The 26,808-nt window shown below is 25.9% G+C and overlaps 3 protein-coding genes across 3 annotated transcripts in view; 2 read left to right on the forward strand and 1 right to left on the reverse strand.

Moving 5' to 3' along the window:
- The window catches only part of LOC113556703, a 28,480-nt gene extending 19,692 nt beyond the window's left edge, over positions 1 to 8,788 (forward strand). Inside the window, exons 2-4 of the mRNA XM_026961810.2 lie at positions 5,125 to 5,243; positions 5,315 to 5,438; positions 7,642 to 8,788. Coding sequence (XP_026817611.1) covers positions 5,131 to 5,243; positions 5,315 to 5,438; positions 7,642 to 8,475 — 1,071 coding nt within the window. The 5' untranslated portion in view covers positions 5,125 to 5,130 and the 3' untranslated portion in view covers positions 8,476 to 8,788. The remainder of the gene's footprint in view (positions 1 to 5,124; positions 5,244 to 5,314; positions 5,439 to 7,641) is intronic.
- A 167-nt stretch (positions 8,789 to 8,955) lies between these two features.
- Positions 8,956 to 17,320, reverse strand: LOC113556059 (squamous cell carcinoma antigen recognized by T-cells 3-like). Its single transcript, XM_026960779.1, has 16 exons — positions 17,080 to 17,320; positions 16,761 to 16,887; positions 15,465 to 15,569; positions 15,003 to 15,187; positions 14,709 to 14,927; positions 13,681 to 13,990; positions 13,432 to 13,611; positions 12,783 to 12,951; positions 12,521 to 12,679; positions 12,076 to 12,163; positions 11,897 to 12,017; positions 10,636 to 10,841; positions 10,430 to 10,577; positions 9,611 to 9,744; positions 9,388 to 9,554; positions 8,956 to 9,328 (listed from the first exon to the last, which is right to left on the reverse strand). The coding sequence occupies exons 1-16, from the start codon at positions 17,188 to 17,190 to the stop codon at positions 9,199 to 9,201; spliced, it is 2,559 nt and encodes an 852-aa protein (XP_026816580.1). The 5' UTR covers positions 17,191 to 17,320; the 3' UTR covers positions 8,956 to 9,198.
- A 1,060-nt stretch (positions 17,321 to 18,380) lies between these two features.
- Positions 18,381 to 24,191, forward strand: LOC113555979 (apoptosis-inducing factor 1, mitochondrial). The gene is given in 11 exon segments (XM_028188599.1): positions 18,381 to 18,957; positions 19,027 to 19,124; positions 19,786 to 19,920; positions 19,998 to 20,153; positions 20,301 to 20,367; positions 20,790 to 20,929; positions 21,453 to 22,107; positions 22,110 to 22,147; positions 22,213 to 22,353; positions 22,427 to 22,538; positions 23,653 to 24,191. Coding segments are annotated over 11 exon segments (1,989 nt in total). The 5' UTR covers positions 18,381 to 18,914; the 3' UTR covers positions 24,057 to 24,191.
- Positions 24,192 to 26,808: the final 2,617 nt, after the last annotated feature.

Here is a 26,808-nt window from a genome sequence, read left to right on the forward strand (position 1 = left end):
ACAATACACTGCAATAAGTGCAATAAACCAATTGGGCTTTTAATATTTTATTATTTTTCTGTAAATAAACCAAAACCCTACCCTAATAATTATAAAACTAAGCAAATAAAGATATCCGAGAAGATATCGCGATTTTATAATCATGCATCATTATTAAATTTTTATTTAAATAATACACTTTAAATTTTACTATAACTATATAAAAGTAAATTTTTTTAAATATAACATGCATTAATAGTAATAAATGAAACTAAAAAATTCAAATGACTCAGCAGTCGATAGTTTTATACGAGATATCAAAACAAATCCCCCACATGTAACTTTTGTCGAATTCCAGTTGGTATGGTTTAATAGTTTAAGTGATTAAATTAATGCAAGTTTCCAAAAATGTATTTATATTATAAATTGTATTTGCACTTTTTAAAACAGTAATCGCCATTGTTCAAAAAAACAAAACTACGTCATAATATCTTGATCGTAAAGAAAAAATTCTTAGAAACATATTCATATACTGTATATTTTTCAATCTTATAATAACTCATTAGTCAAAATCAAATGTTACATTAAGTTTAGAAATTTAATCTAATTCGTTTTTGATTGAAAATATTATGTTATGGATGAGAACGGAAGCGGATCTTACAATAATAAGCCAGAAACTCACTATGGTAAAAAATGTATCTAAACTCAAAGAACTTTCCAAAAAATCTTCAGCATTACTATTTACTAGAGTATATATATTAACTATGCGATAAATTAAAAACTTCATCTTTTTAAAAAAACCGTAACTTAAAAAATGATTTCATTTTTGAACATTTTTTAATTTTTTAGATTGTTTTTTATTTATTTAGGATAAATTTCAATTTTGAACTGTTAAAAATGAAAAAAAACCATGGTTTGCGGATAGTTAAAATTAAAATCAATAAAGACTAAAGATAATTCAATAATTCAGTATAATATGATCATATATAATTCATATTCGTCTTAAAATTATAATATTATTTTATTATGAGAACAATGTAAAAGACTAAAATATGTTGACTCGTATAAGAATAAAAAAACCCAAAAAGCGCGTACTTTTTGTTGATAAAAAAAAACAATCGTGAAAATTTTTTATTCATATAGTTAAGACTTTAATAGTCCAATAACTATAGTTCCTATGTATAATAATAATATATTATTGTTTATATTTTATATATTTTTAAGCAGTATTAGAGTTAATAAATATACGTGGGTGTTTACTATTCAGAGTTCATGAACATTTTTAATGAGATGTATCCATATGTACGTATAACACGTGTGTACAGAATATACATACACAGTAGGTATTGCGACAAGTTTTCAAATTAATATATTTTTAGGCCCGGGCACTTTTTTGGCAGTCATTGCACAACACTGCTATATAATAATATATGCACGAAATCTCGAAGGCATGTGGGTAGTGCTAGTACAACAGACGTTTTAGCAGTGCACCAGTGCCTATATCTATACAGTACTTATGTTCTTATACAATATCGTGAACTGACAAATGTAACTGTGTAAGTGTCATCAACACTGTAAAAAATACTTACAGTGAATGATAGCAGAAGTATGTGATGTTAAATCCGTGCAGCATAGTCGTGTGTGTATCAACGTACATAATATACCTATAGAATTGGATGTACGGTGCAGCGCATAAAGAACCGCGTGAGAAGATAAAGTAGGATGTTTTTAACTGTGGCTTGTAGCCTGTGGGTGTAAAAATGGTAAAATACTTGAGATTTATGAATGCGTGTAAAATTATTTTTCGAACAATAACAAGCAGTAGGCCAAACAATATTGGTTGAAATGATGACGATGGAATTTTTTGACATTATAAAATACATTTTCGACTTGTAGTTGCAGTAGTTGTTCCTCATTATAATTACTGAATGTATTTCGTCACCAACAAATGCAAATACCACTAAATTCATTGATGCAAACATTGAAATTAGAAACAAATTCATTAATTAATAATTATGCTGACAATAAATGATAATATTATCTAATAATTAATAAAACTAAACTATATATGCTGAATATTTTCTGATATTTTAATAATTTATAACGTACATTAAATGCAAGCAGTAATCTTTTGGACACAACTAGTAGGTACCTACCTGCTATCGATAGATACTGCAAACATTCTTATTTCTGTGTAAAACTGAAAAGAAAAATAAAGTTTAGAATTTAGAATTTTATATTTTTATTAAAAATGTTCAACTGTAACCCAAAAAAACTCTATCCGCAATTGTTTACACCTATTTAGTCCCAACTTACTCCACATGATACAACTAATAAAGCCACACGAATGCAGTATACTGAACATCAATCCAAAATGTCCATTATCAATAGACAATAGGTGGGTACTTATTTATATTTATATAGGTACTGTGCCTATAGTAAAATCTACAACTTTAAGCTATAATACCTATGCATGATAGATTAAATTATTTTTAATTATTTATATCATATATATAAAAAATGATTAGCATCATTTTCCAATATTACACTATTACCCGATTTCGCCTGGGAAAAAATCCTCCAGAATTAGGCAATCCTACTATTGCAAATTAGGTATTATAACGACTATTGCTATGTATATTTCGGTTTAAGTGTAATAACATCACGAGCAAATGAATTCAGCTATTCCTATTTATTTATTTTTACCCGGAAAAAATAAATGATAAGACATATTCGTATGATAAAATAAACTGTAAGTAGTTCTGTAGAATTTTTTTTTAAGTCACTGTAAAAGCAGATCAGATGGCGTTACGGTGTCCTTACTCCTATTTTATCATTTAATTTTCCGGGTACAGGAATTTAATCTATGCGATTAAATCTTAAATCTCAACGGAGAACCAAGCTATCCAACAGTGAAAACCCTATTTATATCCATTCAGTGGCTTTGAAAAAAAAACAATAAATAATTTCTAAGTAGGTAGGTAATAAGGAAGAGTATTAAAGAAATAAAGAAAATGTAGAGAAGAGAAAAAAAGGAATGCAAAATAATTGATTTATATATTATCTACGTGATGAAGAATTTGCGGATATTTAGAGAGAAAAAAGACTAAAAGTTTCTAAGGTCACTCCCCAAAATTTTTCCCATGTATGAACCTACATTTAAAAAAATAAAATATTATAAAAAATATAAAACCATATTACACCTATAACTTACTTATATATAATATATTAAAATTTAGTTTGTTTTCAATAAAATCGAGGATGTCGTCAGTCGTTCTATAATGCGTAACTAATTAGAACGGAAGCAGTTATAAACAATGCACTAGATGATGTAATGTTAATTTGAAGAAAAAAAATACTATGAAGCGAAGTCATCATTCAAACGATGGATCGACAGCGATATATTTATTTTATCTTTCCGTAAAAGACGATTTTAAATTATGAAAAAATATTTATTCTATTTTATTTTATAAGACATTATTTAAGTTAATGAAATGATTTTTATTCATTCTTTACACTACTTAAAACAAAATGTCATACAATAAATATACATTTTATAAACGATCATCTGTCAGTTAAACAGTCAGTGTATATATTAGACTGTTCTAATTGTACGCTAATTCATCATACGATCTTGATTAATTGTTAATAAGTATATAACTCAATTAATTATCCAACGAGTAGGTATAATGTATACTTATTTCCGACTCCAATTGTAGATTTTATGTAAATACAATAATTATTAAATTATAGTCTTATTATTTCTATGTTACCTAGTTTGCATGCCACAATATTAGAAATATAATGTTATTACTTTGATATTGTCTAATTATTTATTAATGATAAATTAATTTTAATATTTTATGTATTTATAGGTATTAAACTTTATTATACTTTACGAATGTCGAATATCGGAATGTAATACAAATATTTTACACTTTTCTATTTTTAAAATGTATTAATATCAAATATTAATATTAAATTATATGCATTTTTCATTCAATATTAAATAGCTATACATAAGTACTCTATTATCCAAATAATTATTTTTATTGAATAAAAAAAAATAAATTATAATAACTAATAAGTTACCTAACAAAATGTTTATTAACAATTTCCAAGTTATAATATAATGCCAATACTATGCGGGGTTTCTATTGTTTTATAATGAGCCATTAAATCTTTTATATTATTTATAAAATAACATTTACTTATTGATTATTTATAAATCTTTTTCAATTATATTTGAATACTTGACACTTAAATAGGTACATTTTTGTCACAGTATATCACTAAATCACAAACAATCAACATTAGCAGGTAACTATATCTATAAACATTTCATAATTCAATAATGATTAATTTAAAAGTAAAATTCACGTCTTTTAAAAATTATATTATTAGATTCGATAATCTGCTCATCCAGAAAAAAATTAAATTCTCATTGTATCCTATCTGCCACTTTTTGATATTCTGTAGTAAACATGAAACAAATGTAAATCCTGCGTGAGTATAAAACAATAATATAGGTACCTAAACCTATAGGGCATAGGCTATAATAAACAATTAACACGTAAATGAAGTGGCGAGCATTTAATTTTTACATTTCTAGTTTAATTTTGACTTTTGAGCAATTCCAATGTATAATAATTTAAAATCTGAAAGTTAACAGGTAATAATATTACGCTATTGATTAAAATAATAAAAATAATATACACATATTATTATTTACTTCGAGTTTGGCTTGTATTCAATCTTATTTAATCAACTGGTTTTTTGAAAAATGCAGTCATATTAAATACTATATACTATATAGGTTATAAGTTCTAAACTTGTAACTATTAGTTATATTCTACACCAATTTTCACTTTTCTTGTTATGGGTGAAGCATGTCAATAATATTCTGTCCATGAGCCGGGGATCCGGTTAATTCGAAAGGAGTTTAACGTGATAAATTATAATTTATAGATGTTTATGAATACATATTATACTTATTATTATTATTATTATTATACTGAGTTCACCATGTACTGTGTAAATACAAAATATACAGATGAATTTAATCTATTTGTACGTTGAAATATCGAATAACATAATAATTTCCTTGCCAATCAACAACATTTACGTTTTGCTTTCTTTATACAGATCATAATGATATTTGGACCAAAACTGGTTATTGGATTTATCCTATGGGCGCTAGAGTACAAAGAAACCAATGGACACGGACGACTAATTGAACCACCCTCCAGAGCATCTATGTGGAGGTAAGATTTTTTTATTTTTATAAAGTAGCCATGAAATCAATTGAAACCCCTGACGCTTTTCATCCCAATAGATATGGCTTCAATACACCACCAAATTACAATGACAACGAATTGTATTGTGGTGGCTTTACGAGACAGTATCAGACGAATGGAGGCAAATGCGGTATATGCGGCGACCCATGGGACGCTCCACAGGTATTTATTTAAAGCATACATACAATATACATACATTGGTAGGCACATACCGTATTCTTTTGCTGTTCATTTTTTTGTCAAAAAAAAAAAAAAAAATACCTGATAAATTTAGACCATTTTCCTTCATTAAGTCCATTAACAAAAAAAGAAATTGTCACCCTATTATTAATTAAAATAGGTAGGTTAAAATACACCTAGATATACCTACCTATCACTCTATGACCATGACCAATATTGTTCTATAAATTTTTACAATTAACTAAAAATAAAAATCATTGTGATAAAATATAGTAAAATATTGAAGGAAAATGGAAAGTACCTTTCTTTTTTTTAAGGAAAATTAACAGTGATGGAATCCCGTTTACATTATACTTATTATATACAGTATTGTGTTATAAATTATATATATTTATATCTCATCTACATCGAACTTTTCAAAAAATGGATAGGTACCTATTATACAGTCCGTTATTATACAGAGTGATTCTTTTATCAATACATTTATCATTACATTCATTATTTTGTCAAGTATTGACTTTTTTTCATTTTATTTTAAATATTATGACTAGGTATCATGCTTTTCTCAAACTAACTACATGAAATTTTTTCACAATTTTATTTAATAGTGAAACCACTACAACTTTTGATTTTCAAATTGCAAACTACATTTAAAATATACTAAATTAATAGAGCTATTTTTTTATGAATTTTAACGTTCTAATTATTATTTTTCGTTAATTATTTTAGCAAGATATAGCTTTTCAAATTTAGGTGGTTTTCGGTTATTATAATACTTCTTGTTTCTGAAAACAAGTAGTCACGTGGGTAATAAATAATAAAAGGTACATAATATGTAATAAATACATATAATATATAATTTCATATGTAAAAAAATAAACTCGTTATCGGCTATTGAGTATCGACACAGTGATGAACTTTGTACCTGTAGTTATACCAAAGCCTCACAGTCTTAATAACCTGTAGAATGAACACACAAACATTTCAAACCATCCAACTTTGAGCAGCTTTAATTCATTAACGGTTAAATGAAAAATAATGATTATACAGTTGATTGATAAAAAATTAGTCCTACTATTTTATGATATTTTAAATATAAGTTACCATTTGAAAATCAAACGTTGATAGTGGTTTCAATATTATAAAAGGATGAAAAAAATATCAATGTTTGACGAAATAATGAGTGTATAATAATAAAAAAATCACCTTGTATTTCACATAAAAACCAATGTAAGTATAAAAATAAAATGTATTATTTTTTCGAATTGATTGGTTCACTTTAACGTTTGGCATCCTTTTTTGTACTTTGTTAGTAAACATAATATTTAAGTTTGACCTGAATACCTTTATTTGGACATTTTTGTTATCTGCTTTAAAAATCCTTCATACCAACATTTCTTCGTATAGGTATATGTATCTATAATGTACAAAATTTGAGATACCTAATTACACAAAATATAAAAATTTATAATTATAAATATGATTACTTTGACTACCTATTTATCCGTAATTGTCACTTATTAGTTATTTTAGTAATAAACTTTTATCTTGTATCTATAAATGTTGCACAGATTTATTCATTTAAAATTATGTGTATAAAAAACCTATAAATTCAACGTGCAAACAATAAACTTCAAAATATTTATCTTTTTTAAAACTGTATACCATAATAAATATTAAATAGCGTTTATTGCCAAATAATGACAATTAATAGGTACCAATATATTATAAATTTGAAGTAAATATGCTCAAAATGAATGAATTTAATATCCTATAACATATAATAATACCTACCTACCATTTAGCTGACTGCGATCTATTTTTTGTACATTTTGCTACCTACTACACACTTTACCTTTTAAGGATTGTAACTAGTAAACATATATTTTTTTTTGTCAATTTGTCATTTACTACTACACACAAAAATAGGGTTGACTATATTCAATTGAACAATTCCACTTCTATTCAATGACACTAACCACTATGTATCCATCTATATTTACAAAATACTATTTTTTCAGTTTTGGTAATTTGTAACAGTTTTTTAACTTATTTTAATGAGAATATTTGTTTAAATTTTAAATCAATCATGATTTTTATTAAGGGCGGGGAGAGGTACGCATGTGGGAGGAAAATATCCCAAATTCATATAAACGATTAATTACGACCCTGTGTTTTTCTGCAGCCGAGACAACACGAAGCTGGCGGAAAGTACGGACAAGGAGTGATCGTGCGCCGTTACAAAATCGGACAGCCAGTAATTGTACGCATCGAGCTGACGGCTAACCACCGCGGGTACTTCGAATTCAGGCTGTGTCCGAACAACGCGCCCAAGCAAGTGGCCAGCCAGTCGTGTCTGGACAAGTACGTATTGCGGAGGGTTAAGACCAAGGACGCCATCGAAGCGTTCCACGACACTCGATTTTATCCAGGTACAGAGAACAAGGTGTACGAAATGAGATACCTGTTGCCGGACAGTTTGACATGCAGCCAGTGCGTATTGCAATGGAAGTATATTGCGGGCAACAATTGGGGCGAGTGTGCGAATGGCACCAGTGCGGTTGGCTGCGGGCCGCAAGAGGAGTTCCGGGCGTGCGCTGATATCTCGGTGTCCGACAGAGATGGTACAGTCGATACGTCACCATATCCAACACCTATTACAATAACGACGTCGACTACCAGTGTCACTGAGATTGTTGACACCAACGAGATACCAGACACGACGGAACATCATAAGCCACAATCTACAGGATTCAGCTTGGCCATATTTATCATATCTATTATACTATTGACATTGGGTTTCATTTTAATGGTATTCATGTTTGTGTATTGGTACTTCTATCACGCTGGAGACACTATAAAATCATGGTGGAGAAGAATGGCCGAATCATCTTATTCTTGTATGAGAAAAAGTGTAAATGAAGAAAAAAAGACGGGCAAAAATGAGCAGCCTGTACCACCCCCTAGGGTTAAGAAGACTATGATAGGTTTCAAAGGTGTACCCGACAATCTAGTATAAGAGTATACAAATATAAGTCGTAGTGCTGTAAAGAAAACTTTTATTATTATTATTTTTTTTATATTTTACAAATTGTGATCACACTTAAATTAAAGTGATAGCTTATAGAATTAAAATCTGTATATATATTTTAATATATTATGATATAACAAGACTATGTGTCAAAAGAAGACATGGTTATTGTGAGTATCTTTTTGTACTTGATTTTTATTTATGAAACTATTAGTAATGAACTAAAAAGTAGTATAATAATTGGTAAGGTGTTAAGATTGTAGTGATTATTTTATAAACACAAAAATTGTTAATGTAGTAAATATAATATATTAAATTATTATGGCAATAAAAACTTTTGATTTTAAATTGTATAATTGCCAATCTTTTAATTTAAAAACCAAATGTTATTATAGATGCTCATATTATGAATTCTTTGTAATAACTTCTATTTTTTAACAGATCATAGAAAAGAAGTAAATAAACAAATACCTTCTAAATAATATGTTTTTATTATTCTTAATTAATAGATTATTTATTTTATTATTTGTATCATTGAATTTAAAATACTTACAATCAAGTCTATTGCAAAAATAATCTGATTTTATAAAAGAATATTGTATCTTCATAAAATATAATATTAAAACAAAATATTTTAAATTACATAAAGATAACGGAAAGAAAAGGATTATTTTTCTATTTAAAAAAAAAAATAATATTCAATTTAGCTATTTACTTGCTACCAAGTAGCATTTTTCTGAAGTCATCATTACTAAGTGGAGTTTTATCATCAGCAGATGTTGATGCAGTTTGAACAGACTTTTTCTGTAATACACTTGGTGTTAAAGATAGTTTTGAACGACTAAAAAAAAATATATTCACATTAAAAAATATTATTAAACAAAATAAAAAATAACTTACCGTCCTAATAATAGAGTTGAAGATTGTGATTTGAACTTAGCAACAGGAGGGTAAGATTTAATTTCTGAAGGATCTTTACGTTCTGGTGGACGACTTAATGCTACTGATATAGTTCTATCTTTTATTACCATGTTGTCTGTTTTTAACAATGCTTGAGCAGCTGATACCTAATAAAATATGAAATTAAACATAAGGTTACGTCAAATTATAATAGTTATATTACCTCATCCTCAAAATCTACATAAGCTAATCCTTTTGAATGACCATTTCTAAATGTCACAACCCGGACATCTTTTAAAGCTCCATATGGCTTAAAAATATTTTCTATATCAGTTTTTGTACAAGTAAATGGTAAACCTATGAAAAATTAAAAATTTCTATAAATAACTAAATCCTAAAATGTATTTACTCAACATATAAATTATTTTAATTATAAACAAATAAAATAAGACATTTTTTATTCAATAAACAACATTTTAACTGACTGGAAAATTAGTATTGTTATGTTTAAATTTGAACAAATTATGACTGAATACTATTATCATTTTTTCATTATTTGTTTTTTACAATTATCAATTAATAATTAAGTTTCTATAAGCAATAATAAAAAACTAATTTGATTTAAATTATTTAATTACTTATTATTAAATCATTTTTAACATGATTGTTTCAAATGATTAATACTGAAAATTAAAATTATTTAATATTGTTTTTTATACCATAAATATAATAGTATATTAGACAAATTATGAAATTTCCATGACTAAATTAACTTAATATTAATTTAGCCAAGAAGAATGATATTATATTAATTATTAAAATAATGCCAATTTTAAAAATTATTTTTCATTAAGTATTTGTATCACATATTAAAGTGACATTTAAATAATATTAAAAATAAACTGAATTTTAACAAATAATACAACTAATTATTGTTTATACATAATTTACTCATAAACATGAAGAACTTTGCCGTTAAAATTAAATTAATGGTAAAGTTTATTACTTCTTTTAAAAATTACAAAATGTTTAACAATTTTACCTTTAACAAATAATTTATTTTTTTCTAATTCAGTAGTAAATCGTAACCCTGAAGATCTACTTTGTTTATCAGGTTCGCATTTAGACACAAACATTGGTCGATTATTTACACATTCACGATCTTTTTTTAATGCTTCTGCAACCATTTCCTGTAAAACAATAAATAAATTAATAAGAATATTAATAAAAATAATTATTTATACTTACAGGCTTTTCAAAAAGCACATAACCAAATCCTTTAGACCGGCCTTTGAAATCTCTTACTAATAACACTTCACAATGACCAACTGAAGACAATGCATCTTTCACTTCCAATTCAGTCACAGCAAAATCCAAGTTGCTTACAAATACAGAACGGTTTTCTTTACCTTCAACTTCCATATGTCGACCACCTTTATCCAGGTTTATTTCAGCTAAAACAATAACATGACATTAGAGAAACATATTTATTTGTTGTTAATATTTTACCCATTTTTTTAAATAATTTTTTCATTTTCACCATAGTTGTATTTTAGTTATTATTTTAAGTAAAATCCACAATAGTATAAAATAAAATAATACATTTTAAATTTAGTATATTATTTAGAAATTCCAAACATATTATATCATTTGACAGTTATCTAAGTTTCAATACTATCAGCTGATATGTTCTTAGATTAAGTTTATAAGCCATATTTTTGTATTATCAGATAAAAACATATATATTTATTTATACATCAACATTCCCCACGACAGTACTTTTAAAATGTATAAATACTTTGTTTGTTGAGAAAATACAATAGCTCAAAAAAAATTTGATTCTTTTGTGCATCCTTATGCAACACCCTGCCAATGATGAACTAGTGTTGATGGTAGAGTAGTGCATAGAGATACCCAGAAGTGGTATATTCTCTTGCTGGACAAAGAATACACACCATTAAAGGATTTTAAGCTTTTCACTGTTACTTAATAGTTATTCAAAATTAACTTAAAAACTTCTAGGAAATTTAATCAATTACAACTTTCAAGTAGTGATAGCTAAATTTTATTATTTATTTATCAAGCCAAGAGCAATATGTCATATGAATCACTATAAATCATTCAGATTAAATCTGCTTTTTAAATAATCAATTTATATTTCTGAGAAAAATAGGATTTAATTTATAGATTTTCAGTCAAAGCTTTATTTAAATTAAAAAGAGTATACAACTAATGTAACAGTAGATAACAATTTTTTTATAACATGTAATTCTGAGAATGAATGAGCAAAAGTGTTTATTGCACAAAGCTCTCCTAAATGCTTATTATTGGTTAGTCAAAACAAATGCATCCAAATACTCTAATAACTAGGTTTATTTTGTATGGCATTTCATTAAACTGCAAACTAAAAGAAGAAATAAGATATAAATTAAAAATATAAAAACCAAGTACCTATTCCACTCATCTACTCTAAAATAGTTAGGTATTAAAAGTTATGATTTCCATTTACTTGTTTTAAATTTCTTAACAGGAGAAGATTCAAATTCTTGTTTGTCATTCTTAGCATAATTTACTTTTAAATTTCCATTTGATTTTTCATTATAATTTTTAGTCGGTTCTCTTTCATCCCACTAAAAAATAGAAGCATTAGTTTCAATATATTAATATTAATTACTAAAACAGAATTACTTTTCTTTTCTTTGCTTCTTTTTCTTTAGTTCCTGTTTTGTTCTCAGTTTTTGAATCTTTTTCGTGTGTTTCTTGTACTTGTTTCATTCTAAAATTTGTATAAAATTAAATTAAAGACATATTAATACATTTTATTCCCAATATTTTTTTAATAATATTAATATTACTTTTGTTTGATTAATAGAATAGTAGAATGTAATTAATAAATGTAATATCAATTTTAGATAACTATAAAATAATATTTACTTTTTATTCCTTCACTATCTGCTTACATTTATATAATTACTAAAAATGTTATTATATAATAAGACTAATTTAAAAATTAATTATTAATTTTTCAAGAAATTGATGTATAACAAACTCAAATTAAATTCATGCAAAAAAATAAAAAGTATCAAATAAGTAAAAAAATTAATTCTGAAATTAAATAACAATAATCACATACTTAGTTTTATATTTTTCTTTGCAATTTAATAAGGTATCTAAATCGCCATACAATGTTTCGTATCTAATCCACTCAGTTCCAATTGTTTCAGGTAAATCTGTGTTTGTCATTAAAGCTCTAGCAAATATTTTACGTACATGTTTTTGATCACCAAATTGACTGGAAATAAATATATTTTATAAATTTAATGAATTGAATGATGTAAATATAAATTAATAATTTTTGAAATAATTCTACTTATATTTTAGTTTTTATTACTTACATTTCAATATTTATATATTTCATCCAATATGAAGAGTATTGATTAAGACCAGCATTTAAAATTTCATTCCACATCTTCCTAACACGTTCCATATCTCCAGTTATAATGGCTTCAAAATCAGTCCACCATAAAAGCAATTCACAATTTGGATCACCAGAATAACCATAACCTTAAAATTATATTTTAGAACTATAAATATATTAACTAATTATTATATACTATATTAACTATTCTGATATGATTAAATCAAATTTAATCGATCTTAATAAAGTTAATATCAATAACAAGGGTGTGGATTTGTATGTATTTAATATTTATGTTCATATTTAATACGGATGAAGATAATTCAATGATTCTACAAATTAAATATGTTATAGCATTGATTGTTTGAAGTTATGGTTTATGATTTTTTATTTTTGCATAATTGGATAATAATAAATATATCATTATTAAATACACATATATGTACACATTTTTGAGACTTAAATACATATAAATCTGCACCATATTAATAACATATACAAAATAAAAATACAATCCAAACAGCAAAGTGACTAGATATCAATTTTCAATTTTATTATATATTTGCTTGTAGTATAAACTATTTAAGTATAATGAAAAATCAAGAAATAAAAATTAATATTCATACTTTCTAGAAGAAATTTTTGACTTTGTTCTAACATTGATCTTATATCTTCAATTCTCTTTAGTTTTGTTTCAGCGTCTGTATTATTTAAACGTCGTCTCAAATAAAAAATATAAGAAAGATACAAGGAACGATATTCTGCTGCGGAACTGAACCATGAAGATAATGCCTTTTCCATAATTGCTAAGATAATATGTTAATTGATGAAATTAACATTTTAAAAAAGGCATATTAAAAAAATTAATAGTAAACCTGTAATTTCTTCATGTGATTGGTTATTGGCTTCAGCTTGAATTAAATAAGTAATCCAAAGATCTGATGACCATGTGCAGTTATCAACAGACCTCTTACAAGTAGCTAATATCAAATCAGCTTCTTTTATTGTTACTACAATATAGTCAATATAATCAGCCCAGAGTGTTTGTATCAAAGGTATATCAGCAATAGCACGTTCATACAAGCATATAATTCGACTTGGCTTATTACCACCTTCTTTAGGATTTTTTTCCCAACGTATATATTCTTCATACGAATCTAAACGATCTTTAACCTCTTTTGATAACTAAATAAATAAATATAGTTACAAATATTTAAAAAACCATTATAAGAATACATTTTTTCAATGAGGTACGAAATTAAATTGTCATAATACAGCACAAAAAACAAACATTTTAGCTATTTAAAGAGTTTTTGATAGGCAATTGTTATAACATTACACACTAATATTGTGCAAGTGTCTCCATCATCCATAAATTCAAAAACCAAATGCATATGTACAAGTCATTACATTCAATAAAATAAAGTATTAATTGTATGATACAACTTATTTAAACCAATTTTGACAAAAAAATCTAACAAAATAATACATACTTAAGTACTAAAAATTTGATAAATAAAATTAGGATTTATTTCTAAAATTTGTTTTCCGCTATCACCTAGAAAAGAAATCGATGAACTGGCATTTTTACATAATTAAAATTTGATTATTCAGTTTTTTAATCAGTATAATTCTACCCAGCTTCACAAATAAGCTAAGACATTGTTTGGCTCTCTGATGTTTGTCAGTGGCAAACAATAGGAAGATAAGTAGAGGCAACTGTGCTAGAATTAGTAGTGAAAAGAGATACGCATTGACACATTTTTGTTTGTCAGCACAAGCATTCTTATTCAAAATAGAGAATAATAGATTTAATTTTGTTAGACTTTTAGGTCTAAATCATAAAATTAAATCACTGCTTTCAAACGTCATTGGGAATTATAAATAATTTAAAAAAACTTACTAAACGATCTTCAAAAACTTGAATTTGTTGTAATTTACTAAGAGCTTTATTATAAGCATCCACAGTTGATTTTTCTATTTCAAGATTTTCAGTTGTCAACCATTGTTGATACTCTGCATAAGTGTTTTCCATATCAAATAAAGGTACTGAAAGTTGTCTACGATACAAATTATTTATACGACGTTTTTGATCATTTATAGCTTTTTCATCAGTACCTTGCTGAAAATAAAACAAAATAAAATTTAATATTTATTAAAATTAACTATAATAAGTATAATTAATGTTTTTATCAACCTTCAAAGACATTAAAATTAATTTTTCGAATTCATTATACACTTCAAAAAGAACATTGCCATTAGGTACATGAAGACCACCAGCTGTCAATGCACGTTCCATTAATTCTCGTATGATGTCAGTTCCATTAGTATCAGACATACAACCAATGCTGAATTGTACATATTCTAACCATAAATCTATACCTATAATTAATATATATTATAATTCAAGTATAGTAACATAAACATTTTAAATTATTCTTTAATCAATTTGTCATAGAAAATATTTATAAAAATTATGAAAAATATAAGCATACTTAACTAAAATTTTAGAATTTAGTAATACTGAGAAATAAACTTAAGTATTATTCCTACAAAAGTATAGTTTACGAATAATAATAAATAAGATAGCCATTATAATAAAAAGATATACTAAAAAAGTAGCAAAATAAATTTTTAGAGTAATATATTTTATAATTACTTAAATAATCTTTGACTGCTTTTTCACATAATTTAATTATGTTATCCTTTTCTTCATCAGTAGTTACTATAGCTATTTCATCTTTTATCCAATCTAACCATAAATCTAAAAAAAATAAATGAAATAATAAGAATTTTAGTTATTTTAATATTTTTTATAAGTAGGTATATTTTAAATTCTGATATAAAAATTAGTTCTGTGTAATTAATTATGTATAGTTAAAATTAAACTTTTTTTTATCAAATTTTATTGGTTTAATAACTTTATTCTTATTTATCACTGAGATGCAAGCTGATAGGCTAGTGAGATACTAAAGTATATCATTAAAAATGTCATTACCAGGGCTTGGGACTTATAACATTTAATTTCATTAAAATAAGCACTTAAATAAGCATTTAAAAAACTTAAATTTGAATAAAAATGTATAATCAAAAAAAAAACATGATAAAGTAGGTACTAGACATAATTTGTAACTGTGCTAAAAATAATATAATTAAAGATTACAAAAAATATTACAACAAAATGATTAGGAAAAGTTTCTAACTAAAAAATTTAAAAAAATCAAACTACACTTTCCAGGCATTTTGCCTTATTGTTTATAGATTTTCCAAGGGATTTTCTGAAAAAAAACTGGTTAAAAAAGCAAAAGTAATCAGAAAAACTGGAATAAAAATAAGCATCATTTTAAAAAAATGTTGAAAAAAACAAAAAAAAACACTTTCAAATTTTATAATTGAACATATTGTAACATGACATACACTTCCATAGAGCTGTTACATTTTAAGTCAATCCATAAAAATAAGCAAGTGCTTTAAGTCCCAAGTCCTGGTCATTACAATTAGTTTTGTAACCTTTTTCTAGTGGATGGAAGTCATTGACATCATTGTAGTGTCCCGGATTATAATTTGATGTGGATGGTAATTTCTTATAATAACGCATTTTTAAATAAATCTCCTCTGATCATATAATACATACATATATAAAAAAAGAAATCTTCTAAAGAATATTCTGTAGCTTATGGCACAATATTATGGTCTACATCTACATGAATACATGACTATAATACTATTTTACTGTATGTGTGACATCAATATCTATACCAAATAAAAAAATAATTAATTTCACATGTGTTTAGTCTTTATAATCAAATGCTGCAATGGCAATTTATTCTACTAAACAGTGAATCATGGCAATTGTAACTTTTGGCCCAAAGTATTAATTAATCAGTATTACATAATACATTCACAGTTTTGAAAGTCTTATTAACTAAATATTAATAATAAAACTATATCATACTTGCGCTTAATGGATATTTGTCATTTAAACGTTTTCTAGCCATACGTAGTTGATCTAAATTATCTGCCTTGCGAAGTACTTCTATTAATTCAACATGTGCATCATAATCTGATGGATTATTTGTAATCTAACAAAAAACACAAAAGGTTTTTTTATAAAATAAATTTACCCTTTACATAGTATGTACACATTAGTATAAATATAAATGAAATTAATCTCAAATAAAAAAAATACAATTTTAAATTTTCAACACGATCTTTGGATACAAAATATCTTAGTAATTAAAATCAGGACGAACAAATTTTTATTCGAAATTTACCTTATTTTCTAAAACATCAATTTTTTTTTTCAATTCATCTTGCTTAAATTGTTCAAGCTCTTCGTCATTAGAGTCTGACGAAGAACATGAAGAATCAGAATCAACATCCATTACGAATTATTACGTTCACGCTTAAATAGTAAAGTACACTAAAAAGTAAAAAATAAATTAAATTAAAACAAAAAATAATAATTAAATATAATTTCACGTTTTTGACAATAAAATAAGCGTAGCTAACAGATCAACAACAATCATGTATTGACACGAAATTCTACTGATAACATTATTGTATAAACAAAAATCACAATCGAGATAACAAGAAAAAAGTATCGTGATATCTAACGGGAGCTATATAACCTTTCCACATGGGTGATGGGTGTTTAGTGCTATACGTAAAAACATTAACTACGTGTCGACAATATTACTACAGAATGCATGAAAATATAGTAACATCATAGACATATTAATATTATTATTACTATGTTCATGAATAACATATTATAATCTGTGTCCTTAAATAAAAAATATTTAATAATATTGTTGTTTGATGGTGAATGGTATATTATAAATCATAATAATATATCATTCAGGATTCACCATCTAGTTGGCACTTCATAATTTACTGTTCAGCAGTCCAGTAAATTAGACCGACCCCCAATCAAACATCAATATTATTATATATTTTTTAATTTTGAAATCAATTATTCATGTATCTATTATCTTTATCTACGATCAATAAGATCAATTTTGGATGTACATTCGAATCAGTCATCCAATCATCCAAATATCTATTCTAGTGGACTCGAACAATGATTCCTATTCAAATGTAAAACATTTTCAAAAAATTAAAACAAAATATATTCATTGCGTAGCTCAGAATCTTATGAACTGTTATTTTTGAAAATAAAATTGTATCTAAAAATAATTTTATGATAATGCGTAAATGCGTTTAAATAGTTATAGTATTATGCATGACAAAATAGATTACAAATACAAAATATATTTTGTCATGGTATTATGTAACTACCTATGTAATAATAGGTATAATTTTAAGGTGTTATTAAAATGAAAACCGGTTCAGATGGTTATCACTCAGGCAAGTATGTGTTTACCCAACAAACTCTACTACCAAGCGGGAGGCACCGGCGACCGACTGCCGGTTGTACCTTCAAATTTAAATAGATAAATTATGTAAATTATTTCATCCTAGAACTATACGTCTATACCTAATTGTTGTTTATAATACGGAATTTTCGGTAAGCGTTCATGTACATCGGTGTCCATTTTTGTCATTAATGACTTAAAAATAATTTTTGTTTATTTTTTCATTTTCAATAAATCAAAAATGAATATATGTTCACTTTGGTTATTTCTCATGTCCCAAACAAATTCGATTACAAAAACCTCATTCGCCTGTTTGTACGCATGTCCGCGCGGTTACATCGTATACGCTGCCACCACCACTACCCGCGCCACAGCCGGCACATTATAGGCCGCAGTGCTTCACCTTCAATTTTCAACGTTCCATGAGAAATGCCATTCGGGTTAGATGTAGGTACCCAAGTTTTCCTGTCGAACACATTTTGTTTCCTAAACGTTCATTGAAGATTGAACTATCGATGCTGAACCGTATATTATGAACTCTGAAGCCGTCAAACCGCGAATGTGATATTATTGTATTTGTATAATAATATTTTAAGTGTACATCCAAATTTTGTAGTCATTTTGTTGTCATTACCAAAATATAGACTGAGCCAAAAATCTTAAAAACGTCCGGCTTATTGACGACAAGAATATTCTTTTTAAATTTTAATCAGCTATAGTATTAAATAGCTATGCTGTCCAAGCTAAGACTTCTCAGACCGCCGGTTTCCCCAGGTTAGTAAAGTTAACATTTAATACCATAACTTTCGATTTAAATATTATGTATTTGAATGATTTTTTCAGGATCCAAAATATTAAGTGCATGGGAAAGTAAAAATTATAGTGATAAAAAGAATGGCAGTGGAAAAAACAATAGAGGAAAAACTCCTCCATTAATACAGGTAAAAATTATTTATTATTCAAATAGGTATGCACCTATAAACAATGTTTTGTAATTACTAGGTAGCTTCTAATGATATTAAACTGTAAAGATTCCCTTGTTATAAACAATAGTTATATTACGTTGTAAAATTCATTTAAACAATTTTATTTTGCTTGTAAATTATTTATAATTTAATTAATAGAAACCAGTTTTTAAAAAATAATTTTTGTAATAATAGTTGCATGGCTAAAGTCAAATATTTTTTTAATGAAAATAAAATTGCTTCTATAATTACTTCAATTTCTTATGCAACCTATACTTTACAATGTCAACTAATAAAAAAAATTTAGAAATGCATGCAGTAGTTTTGTATTTCATTAAAAACATAAAATATTATGTAATATTAAATTAACTTTATTCAGCTATTAGGTATATAATAAGAATAAATACATAGTGTATAGACTATAAGCATTAAATATTTTCAATACATACTTATCTATTATAATATTTTTAGTTTCAATTATATTGTCAATATTGATAAATTACAATTTAAATATACTACATTGTATGTTCTACAACTATTTAATAGATAATGCAATAATACTTAATATTATATACCTAAATAGTTTGAAATTGATAAAATGCTAAAAAAATAACATTATGCTTAACACATATTTTAGGTCATTAAACCTGTTAAAAACAATTTTTCAAAAAAAACAAAAAAAATAAATGAACCAGTCAATTTACCTAAAAAAGAAATTATAATACCAAAATATAACGAATATCCTCTAAAAACTTACCCTTTAGTGGCTAAGGTAGACCAAAATTCAATAAAATTACATTCAATGTGTTAAGTTATTTGTGGTTAATAAATTATTTAATTACACATTAGGATGAATTTAGTACCAATTCAAATTCATACTCGACATCTCATTCTTCTGAGTCTGAAAAAAATGATGGTTGGCAGAATGATTCTAAAAATAAACAATCTTTTCGTAATTGGAGTCTATTTGGAGGAGCTATTATTCTATCGGGAACATTATATGGTGTAAGTATTACTTGTAGAACTAAATTTTACAATTGAAATAGAATTACATGGTTCATTTAATAATACTCAACAATAATATGTAGTACTTACCAGCTACCTATTAATTATTAAACTATTTAATTATATTTTGAATTTTTTCTAAAACAGATCTATCATTTTGATATAATGAAACAGAAAAAAGATGATAGCAATATTACAAAAGAGACTATAAATGGTAATATGTTATTATATTAAGAAGACATAGTACCTACATTTGTTATCTCCATCTTACACGCGTACAACATAGCAAATTTTAGACTTAGTTTTGGTATTTGAGTTAACTGACCTATTATAAAATTTAAAAGTAAGATTATTATCCAAGGCCCAGTTATGATCATTTTAAAATGTGCCGTTTAAAAAAGATCCTTAAGAATAATAATATCAATAAAAGGCTATGTGGAGACCTGGATAATAATCTTATCTTTAAATTTTATAATAGGTCAGTTCACTTATATATATATCAAAACTAACAACATAATATTGAAACTGGTAAACGAAAATTTGCTATATTGTACATGTGTAAGATGGAGACAACACATGCGGGTACTATCCTCTTAAGCAAATTTTAAAATCATAACTTATTAATGTTTATTTTAGCTAAAAAAACACGTAAACTGGTTCAAATTCCTTCATTATCTGAATCAATACCAGATAATATACAGTATTTATTAATTGGTGGAGGTACAGCTTCTTTCTCAGCATTCCGAGCAATAAAATCTGCAGATCCTACTGCCAGGGTAAATATCTATTGTATATCTTATTATACCTGATTTATAAATTAATATGTAGTGATGGGTCAAATCTTGATTTTTAAATCTAACCCAACCAAACCTTCATATTTTCTACCGAATCAAACCAAATCTAGAATCATTTTAAGTCGAACTCGAACTCAATAGTTTTTATCAATATTATTATAAATGATACATAATGTGTCCGTTACAGCTTATAACTTTTTATCGCCAATAGTCTAATTATTTCTAAATAATCATTATCAAGTTATATTTTTTAAAAATAACTTGAAGAATTGTACAAATATTTGGTCTTTGAACTATCGTGGCCAGTAAGTCTGGTTCAACAAATATTTTCAAATTCGGTTTTCGAACAGTAAAAGATGCTTGATAGTTTGGTTTGAATTTTTTCATGCCGAGTTCGAATTTCAAACTGGATCAAACATTAAGGGTTTGGTTTGGTTCGGTTCGAAATTCATACAGTTCAACCATCACTATAATAATATGATGTATTCTTATGTTTTGAATCAAGGTTTTAGTTATATCAGCTGAAGGTTATCTTCCTCATATGCGTCCCCCATTATCTAAAGAGTTATGGTATGGTGATGATACTGAAATGGCTAAATCGTTAAGCTTTCATCAATGGAATGGTACATCTAGAAGTCTATTTTATGAACCTGAACCATTTTATACACCTGTTGAAGAATTAACAACTGCTAAAAACGGTGGTATATCACTAGCAAGAGGCTGGAAAGTAGAATCAATAAATGTATCACAAAAAAAAGTAAAGCTAAATGATGGCAAAGAAATCAGTTATGATAAATGTTTAATTGCGACTGGATCTATTCCAAAAACATTAAAATTATATGATGATGCTAGTGAAGAAGTTAAGAATAAATTCTCGGTATTTCGGTCCATCAGTGATTTTGAAGATTTATGGGAACAACTGAGTCATATAAAATCTATTGCCATTATTGGTGGTGGATTCTTAGGTAGTGAGCTTGCGGCTTCATTGGCCAATAAAGGAAAAAAAAATGGAGTTAAAATTTATCAAATATTCAAAGAAAAGGGTAATATGGGAAAAGTTTTACCTAATTATCTTAGCCAATGGACTACTGAAAAAGTTAGAAATGAAGGCGTTGAAGTTGTGACTGAAACAGAAGTAGAAAATTGTAGTTTAGATAATGATAACAACGAGTTAATTTGGTATTAAGTAATGGGAAAAATGTTAGTACAGTTTGTTATCAAAATAAAATAAAAATTTGCATTTTTATCTTATAATGGTTTTTCAGATCTCTGTTGATCATGTAATAATGGCAGTAGGTGCTAAACCTAACACTGAACTTGCTGCTGATGCTGGATTAGAAATTGATTCAAAACTTGATGGTTATTTAGTTAATTCTGAATTACAAGCAAGAACAGATTTGTATATTGTTAGTTTCTAAAAATATTTTTATTTTTTCATATTGTTATAAACATGAAAGATATCTAAAAAAAATTTTATAGGCTGGTGATTGTGCTTGTTTTTATGACAAACAACTTGGAAGGAGACGTGTTGAACATCATGATCATGCTGTTATATCAGGCAGGTTAGCTGGTGAAAATATGGCTGGTGCTGGTAAGTATCATTAAAGTAATAATATATAAATATCATTATGGGGATATCAAAACACTGTTACAAAATGTAACCATTTGAAAAAGGTCTAACAAAACAATTATTATCTATAATAGCAATGGCTTTTTAATATAAGCAAATAAAATAATAAGATAAAAATTTTTATGTAAATGTAGTAAAACACAAAACATTGGTAGATCACATACTAATTTATTTTACTATATTTTTATTTATTTTTTTTAATAATAATTTCAGTTCTTACTTTATAAATTTAAATAACATGTTTTTGATCGTTAAAATTTTGTTTATTTATATAAAACAAATTTTATATTCATACACGACACATGTATTTCAGATATTGCCTGTTAGTCTATGTGATTTTATGATGCCACACATAAAACATAACTGATATTTTAACATAACAGTAATTGTCTTAATAACAATTTTTAGAATTCAAAAATTATAATTTTTTATAACTTAATATTTCAAAAACTTTTAAAACCCGATATTTCATAAATAAAAATAAATATTTAAAACTATAATAATATTATACAACATATTAGCAAACAAGAACAAAATACAAATAATGAATATCTGGAAATTAAGTTTATGACATGGACTTTTATACAGTATATCATGAAGTTTTGACAAAACTTGTGTTATAATCATTATTTTTTAATTTTTTTTTTTCATAAATTTATTAAGACACTTTTATTACATGTGTAATATAAACATTTTTATTTTTTTTGTACTGAAAATAAAATAAGAATTAATTTTTTTTTTAAAAGAATAGTTTTTACTGTACGTTTACAATATGTGATTGGAGTAATCCGTTTGTGACTTATAAAATTTAAATTTTCGTTAAACTTTCTGATATTGTATAGTTTATCAAAACCAGTTGTCAAAACAAAATGTTTAATTGTAATTAACAATAACCATAGCCGAATACTGATGATAATAATATGTATGATTATGTTATATAAAGCTGTTATAAAGCTGGCGATAGGACACTAAGGTCATAGATAATTAACTAATAAAGAATATGGTTATCATATTCATTTTGAATTTCAACTATAGTTACTGTCTTACTTGAATCAACAATTTTTTAAATTTTCAGCAAAACCATATCAACATCAACCTATGTTTTGGTCTGATATTGGACCTTCTGTGGGTTATGAAGCTATTGGAATTGTAGATTCGTCTCTAATAACAATGGGTGTATTTGCCAAAGGAAACCATAAGGATCCATCACTTTTGGCTAATGAAACTGACCAAAATACCTCAACCAATAAAAAAGAAATAAATGAAGAATTAGTATCCAAAAATAATGAGTATATTTCTGAAAATGATTACAACAAAGGTGTTGTTTTTTATTTGAAAAATGATGTAATTGTTGGAATTGTATTATGGAATTTGTTCAATCGAATGTCTATAGCACGCCAAGTGCTTAAATCTGATAGATGTTATAAAGATCTCAACGAAGTTGCTAAACTCTTCAATATTCATGGTGATTCTTCATGATGCCCACACTGAATTTAATGTTATTTTACATTGTTTTACTGTTATACTAGTATTTTTAATACTAGATAGTATAATAAAATATGAAATCCTTTCGTATATGTAAAAATTAATATATTTTTGTATAGACTGATTCTATTTTAGAATTTTTTTATTTCATATTTTGTTGACATTCCTTCTGCATAAAGTTGTTTTTCACTAGTTAGTAAAATGTTTTCACTAATGCAATGTTAATAATAATAATCGTATTAATACTTATTCAATACAGTATAGTGTTATTTAATTTGTGAATAGTATTAACTATTAATATTATAAATTCATAATAATGTGTTGTATATTTTTAATTATTCACAAAGTAGTTAATGCATTCAGTATTTACTCAAATATTCGTGAGCTATGGGTATAATGAATTGAACACATTTTATATATTTTATATATTATGAATTACAATTTTTACAATCACATTTTTACTAGAAAATATTGTTAATGTAAAAAATCAATAAATAAATAAAAACTACACTAAATTGATAATGTATAATTATATTAATTAATGTTGTAGAACATATTACTTAAACAATTTATTATTTAACATTCTTATAATATTAATAATTTTTTTTAGTTAATCTATTAAAAATAATAATAATAAACCGTTTACTTAAATTAATTTAATATATAGTAACAATATTTGTCTCATAAGAGGACGCCACAGAGAGCCTGCAAGTGTTGTTTTGCGAGTTTGAGTATTTACTTATATTAGTGATTTATATACTCATAACATGCTTAAAAATTAAAATAATGTAAAAAAACCAATGAAGGATCACAGATTACTTTTTACTTTTAAGTTTGACCATCGGTCAAATCAATCTCATATTAAAGCTCACAACACAAAATTGGTTCTACTCAATGTAAATACTAAATTTGGCATTTACGCTTATAAGATGAGACAATACATTCGAGCGTGAGCATGTTGCATCCTTTTAATTGCTAAGTACTCACTACTTTTTAAATGATATTGTGTATATTTCATATTTTATTAAAACTTATATGTTTATATATAAATACAACTACCATTAGTGATTAGTCATTGGAGGATTTTCTAAAAAGTATTATTTACACCAATTATTAGATACTAACATTATTAATGTTACATTATGTTAGTCTTAAATACATTATTCAGATAATATATGTATTAATTAAAGGATTAAGGAATGGGTTATTAGTTATTGTATACATGTTGTACAGACAATAGGCATGAGTATATTTAATATAAATAGCATTTCTGTGCATTTGCCGTATGAATCAATTTTATTTTAAGGCTGTTGAAAGCCAGTCGTTTTTTGTGCGTTAAGACCAATAAGCAAAAGAAAAATTTACCCAGTAGCAAAACTCCCATATTATTTTTAAAAACATATTTGAATTCCTTATTCTCTTTTCAAGTTTTTGTAGGAAATGGGTTTTAAATTTTTTTTTTTAGTTACACTAAAATAAGGTGAAATTTGAAAAAAATAATTATTTATACATATTAATTCATTTGTTACTATAGTAATTACTTTAGTAGATACTTTATCGCAAAATTTAGTGTTGTGTGAGTGTGTGACTGCGTGTATGTAAGTTACTGATTTCTAATAATCTTAGTTGTAGTTAATCTTTAATTACATAAAGCGTTCGAGCAATGGCGTACTAACGGAGGGGATTAACGCCCCCCCCCCCCCAAAGTTCAGGTCTAAGTACGCCACTGAATTCAAGGAACTCACGCACACTAATGATCAGTCACAACACACAGAGTTGCACATAAATCACGATGGAAATCGAATATTGCCTAAATACGACCCCTTAAAAATTATTAGCTTCCTACAGTCTTATTAAGAATAACAAAAATGTTTAATAACTAAAATAATTATTAGCAAAACCAGTTTAAAAAAAGGTTATATTCTTTTTTCTTATTAACCATCAGTTGGAGATGCTCAAATGCCAACTTGAACATGGATAGTAGATGTATGAACTCCAGGAGCGAACACAGGAAAAAATATCGGTGAGGGGGAGGGTTAAAAAATGTACATAAATATCATGCTATTAATTTGTAGATCAGGTAATTTATTTTTTGTTCCTGATGATAATTCGAAAGGAGTTTAAACACTCCCCCCCTGTGTTCGCGCCTGATGAACTCAAACAATGTTTTGTGAAAAATACAGTTTTGTTTTTTAAGTATTTTAAATATTTCTTAAGTAATTTTTTTCTTAAAATATTGCGAATTGCTTATTTTTGTTAGTTTAAAACTAACTAATATATATATTAACATATTTTATTTATTTAATATTTTTTTATTTAGAAACATGATATAAGTTTTTTTTGTCTTGGTCGCTCCACCTATAAAACTGAATAAAACTATTATTTTTCATACTTGAAAGTGTTAAAAAAAAATACTTTTAAACTTTCGCTCAAATACTTCACACTGACTGAAGTAAAATTTTATAAACTTGATATTGAATTATTCCAATTGGCAAGTACCTAGTTAAGACAGTTAAGTGATGGATTCCTATGCAACATTGGAACATTGCAAGCCACACTGAAAGCGTTCGCATTAAATAATTCAAAGTTTTTTTTTTTTTAAATAGAAAAAGTATTAAAAATCATATTAATGAAATTAAAATGTTGAACCGTCAATATATTCTGAAAATGAACTCTATAATATGGCTATTTTCAATTTTTAAAATGAATTATAGTTATGTAAAATATTACAACTTTAAAATGATAA

The sequence above is a fragment of the Rhopalosiphum maidis genome, chromosome 1 (assembly GCF_003676215.2).
Source record: "Rhopalosiphum maidis isolate BTI-1 chromosome 1, ASM367621v3, whole genome shotgun sequence".
Lineage (NCBI taxonomy): Eukaryota > Metazoa > Arthropoda > Insecta > Hemiptera > Aphididae > Rhopalosiphum > Rhopalosiphum maidis.